This window comes from Barbus barbus, assembly GCF_936440315.1.
Source record: "Barbus barbus genome assembly, chromosome: 29".
NCBI classification, from domain to species: domain Eukaryota; kingdom Metazoa; phylum Chordata; class Actinopteri; order Cypriniformes; family Cyprinidae; genus Barbus; species Barbus barbus.
Genome location: NC_136757.1, coordinates 23146162 through 23149819, shown reverse-complemented (window position 1 = coordinate 23149819; position 3658 = coordinate 23146162). Strand labels below are relative to the sequence as shown.

Genomic DNA, 3658 nt, shown 5'->3' with positions numbered 1-3658 from the left:
GGAGTTGTGGAGAATCGAATAGCGCATGCGCACAAACCGAAAGAAGGCGGAGTGTACAGGATCTCAGCGGCCGCAGGAATGAATGGGATTCTGCACACGTTTTTGTTCACTGGGAGAGTGTTGTAGAAAAGTTGTTTTGCATTGATTTAAAATGTTTTATGACTCATTATAATTGCTTTGACCCGTAATTCTAAACAAATGCATATTCCTCTTGTATAAAGACTACATTTTCTACAGTATTATTCATTTTATCAGAGGTTTGTTTTTGAATGTCAAAGTTCACCATAGTCTAAATAAGAAATTGCATGACAAGTGTCATGTTTACTCTTGTTTTAATCATACATTTTAAAAAAAAAATTACATTTGAGTTTTCAGCAAATTAGTTACTGGAATCAGCCTAAGTAAAATAAAAATGCTGACACAAAATGAAGGTTTTAAAAATAAGCGTGGTTTATAAAACCCAAATATGACAGGATCACCAAAGTGCATACAGAAACACAAATGAGATCATCAGTGGAACATCATAGGAATACACTCAACATTTACAAACTACTCCGTAAAAGGGGGAACTCTGAGACATTTTCTTTCTTTTATATCTCTATTTAATCACAGAACCACAAGTTTTTCTATTTTTCTTGAAGTCTTTACTTACTCAAAAGTACAACCATCTATCAAATACAAACAATGTCACACTCAAGTATTTAAGAAGGGATACAACATCAAGATAGGAGATGCAGAGATATCAAGCACATAACATCATGGGTTTAGCAAGCAATCAAGTCAACATAGTTTTCCCCCCATGAAGAAATGATGTCAGGGCTTGTGTATTATTCCAGTTCTGTATTTGAAAAAGTACAAAATAAAAACCCTACATTTTGAGGGTTCATCTCATAACAGAACCCCTAGATAGGGTGTTAATGAGAACGTATCCCAAACCTCCCTCCAGCCAGATCAGTTCATAATATCATCCTAAAATCACCGTCACCCAAGTCCTGTCAAATGGGCACAAACCCTGGGGATGAAAGTGTTATGAGTAGAAATATACACCTACTGTAGATAAAACCGATCACATTCCATATTCACTAAAGCGTCTTAAGTTACACTATTTTGACAGAATTCACATATGTAAGACTGTGGGATTGTGACTAATCAAAAATGCCTTTCATCTACCATAATACTGCTCATTTAAAACAAGAGTCTTCAACTTGTACATAAATCATTAGTACAATAAATTAACTGGCATTCTTTTACACCTTTCAAATTTAAAAAATTAAACTATTTACAGTGCAAAACAAAAGCAGCATGCAGGCAAGACAATTGGCAATGCATTACAAAAAGCACTGGATGGGGCAAATTTGTGCTCAGCATCCGTTTACGGTGATATTGGTTCAGAAAGTGTATCATTTCTAAAATGTTTTGTGCGCCACTTGATCGTCTACTCGATAAAGGATTCAGTGAGTTCTCAGAGTCAAGAACTAAAGACAGCAAAGTAAGACACAGTGTGCCAAAGGATCATTTTGAGAACAACAAGATTGACATTTCATTAATATTAAACGGACAAAAGGACCGCACATTAACACAGTAACACTACATTTTCAATGAGGATAGCACTCTATATTCTTTTGCAACCATAAATCACATGTAGTTTTTCCTTTCTTCTGTGTTAGATTTGTAATCCAAAATATGAACATTTCAATTTAGCCTTAAATGTGTTTAAGCAAAAAACTAAAAAATAACAAACTCAAACACAACGCCTGCTATCTGTACATTGTTTTTTTCGTTAGCATTAACACTTTTCTTTTAAAGAGCAAATAATAAGAGAGATTGTGAAGACAAAACCATATTTTCATTTGATTTTAGTTACAGCTGAAAGATTGTGCTTGAAAAAATACAAGGACACACGCTGTTGAAAGAGTATCAAAGCAAACTAAAAGCTGAAAGAAGTAAGCAAAGCACATCAGCTAAAACAGCCCTGGCGTTTTCTTTTTTGATGACAACAATGGATATTAATCATAAAAAAGTCTTTGTAAGTTATAATATCAGTTTTCACTCTCTGCTATCGAAGCATTATCATAAAGAGGCAAAAAACAGATGCTTTTCTCCTAAATATGCTGTTTGAAATTCAGAGACTATGTATGAAAATGTATGAAAGACAAGGTTTTTTTATACCTGTCTTGCAAAAATGTACATTATAGATCACGTACAATCACGTAAAGATATTGCCACACTCATCAAGCATACAAATAATCAAACTGCGACCATAGTTTAGATGTTGGTAAGGAAAAAGCTGGTCTCCTCACCACACTGGAACTACTTTTTGATGCACATTTCATATGGTTTACCAAAATAATAAACTGATATCACAACCATAAGAATTATAATCGACTGGCAGTGTTTGCATTTCCTCTTTGGCTTGCAGTGGTAATGGCAATGCTCAATAAGTCATACAAAAAGCCTTGTAGGAAACACATTAGTTCAATAAAAATGTGTCCACTTCCATTCAGTTTGCAGTTGTGTGACAATTATTCCTGAATTGTTTCAGTTTAGTGCATCATTGCATTTGAAATAGTTCACAGAATCTGATCTTTTTTTCTTTTACCCAAATAGCATTTCAAATATTATCCAGGTTTACTTACAGTAGTTTCACTGGTCAAAATATCAATAAAAAAAAAATAATAATATACATCAGCAGGAGGACAGCAGAATATAAACTTTTCATTTAACATCAGCTATCACTCCCCAAAAGAAAACAAACACACACACACACACACACACACACACACACACACACACACACACACACACACTCCATTCTCTCAAACACAAACTATACATGGCAAAAATATGACAGCTTTGATATCAAAGCAATGCATGTTAAAAAATAAAACATTTGCATATTAAATATGATGAAACAATAAATCTCTAAACATTGTATGTTTTTTTATGGTTTATAAATATGAAGCATTTCCAAAAAGTGCCACCAGGGCCGTACTCTGATGTCATGACAACTAAAAAAAAAAAAAACTAAAATGAAAGAAAAAGACAACTAAAAGAATATAACACACATCAGCTACTGAGCTGTTGTTATTTGTAAATGCGCTGCAGTTATAATGTGCGACTTGAGTCTGTGCAGTGTGCGATATATTATTCTTCCATATGATATCTCTCCTCCCTGTAGTTCCTAGTTATTATTTTAAGTTTGTAAACAGTCATATGCAGTAATATAGATTCAAAAACCTAAACAAATGTATAAAAAAGTATCAATATAGAGGAACAAAATGAAAAAGCCTAATAAAAAAAGTAACTTGAGGAAAATTCCACACTTGGCTTTTCCGTGCGTGTGTATATCTCGTTGGATGTGTGTGTTAGTGTTTGTACAATGTCACTGTTGTCTCCTGATATGTCTCATGGCTGTTTTTGTGCTTAACTCTGTCCACTACTCTGTCTTTGGATGGTATGGTGAGTGTGTGAATATGTATGTATCTGTGTGTGTTTGGGATCAGGTGTGCTGAGGCAGCTCTGTGAGGAACCAATAGAAAGCAGAGACAGGTGGCGAGACAGCGAGATCTGGGTTCAGCTGAAGGCCTCATCATCCGTATCCTCAATGAGCACCTTAGTATCCTTCTTAGACCTGTCAGAGAAACATATATATATATAT

The 3658-nt window shown here is 34.4% G+C and overlaps 1 protein-coding gene across 1 annotated transcript in view; it reads right to left on the bottom strand.

The window, feature by feature from the left end:
* Positions 1-427: 427 nt before the first annotated feature.
* Positions 428-3658, bottom strand: part of LOC306849249 (xenotropic and polytropic retrovirus receptor 1 homolog) — an 85826-nt gene continuing 82595 nt past the window's right edge. Inside the window, exon 15 of the mRNA XM_079384143.1 lies at positions 428-3631. Coding sequence (XP_079240269.1) covers positions 3574-3631 — 58 coding nt within the window. The 3' untranslated portion in view covers positions 428-3573. The remainder of the gene's footprint in view (positions 3632-3658) is intronic.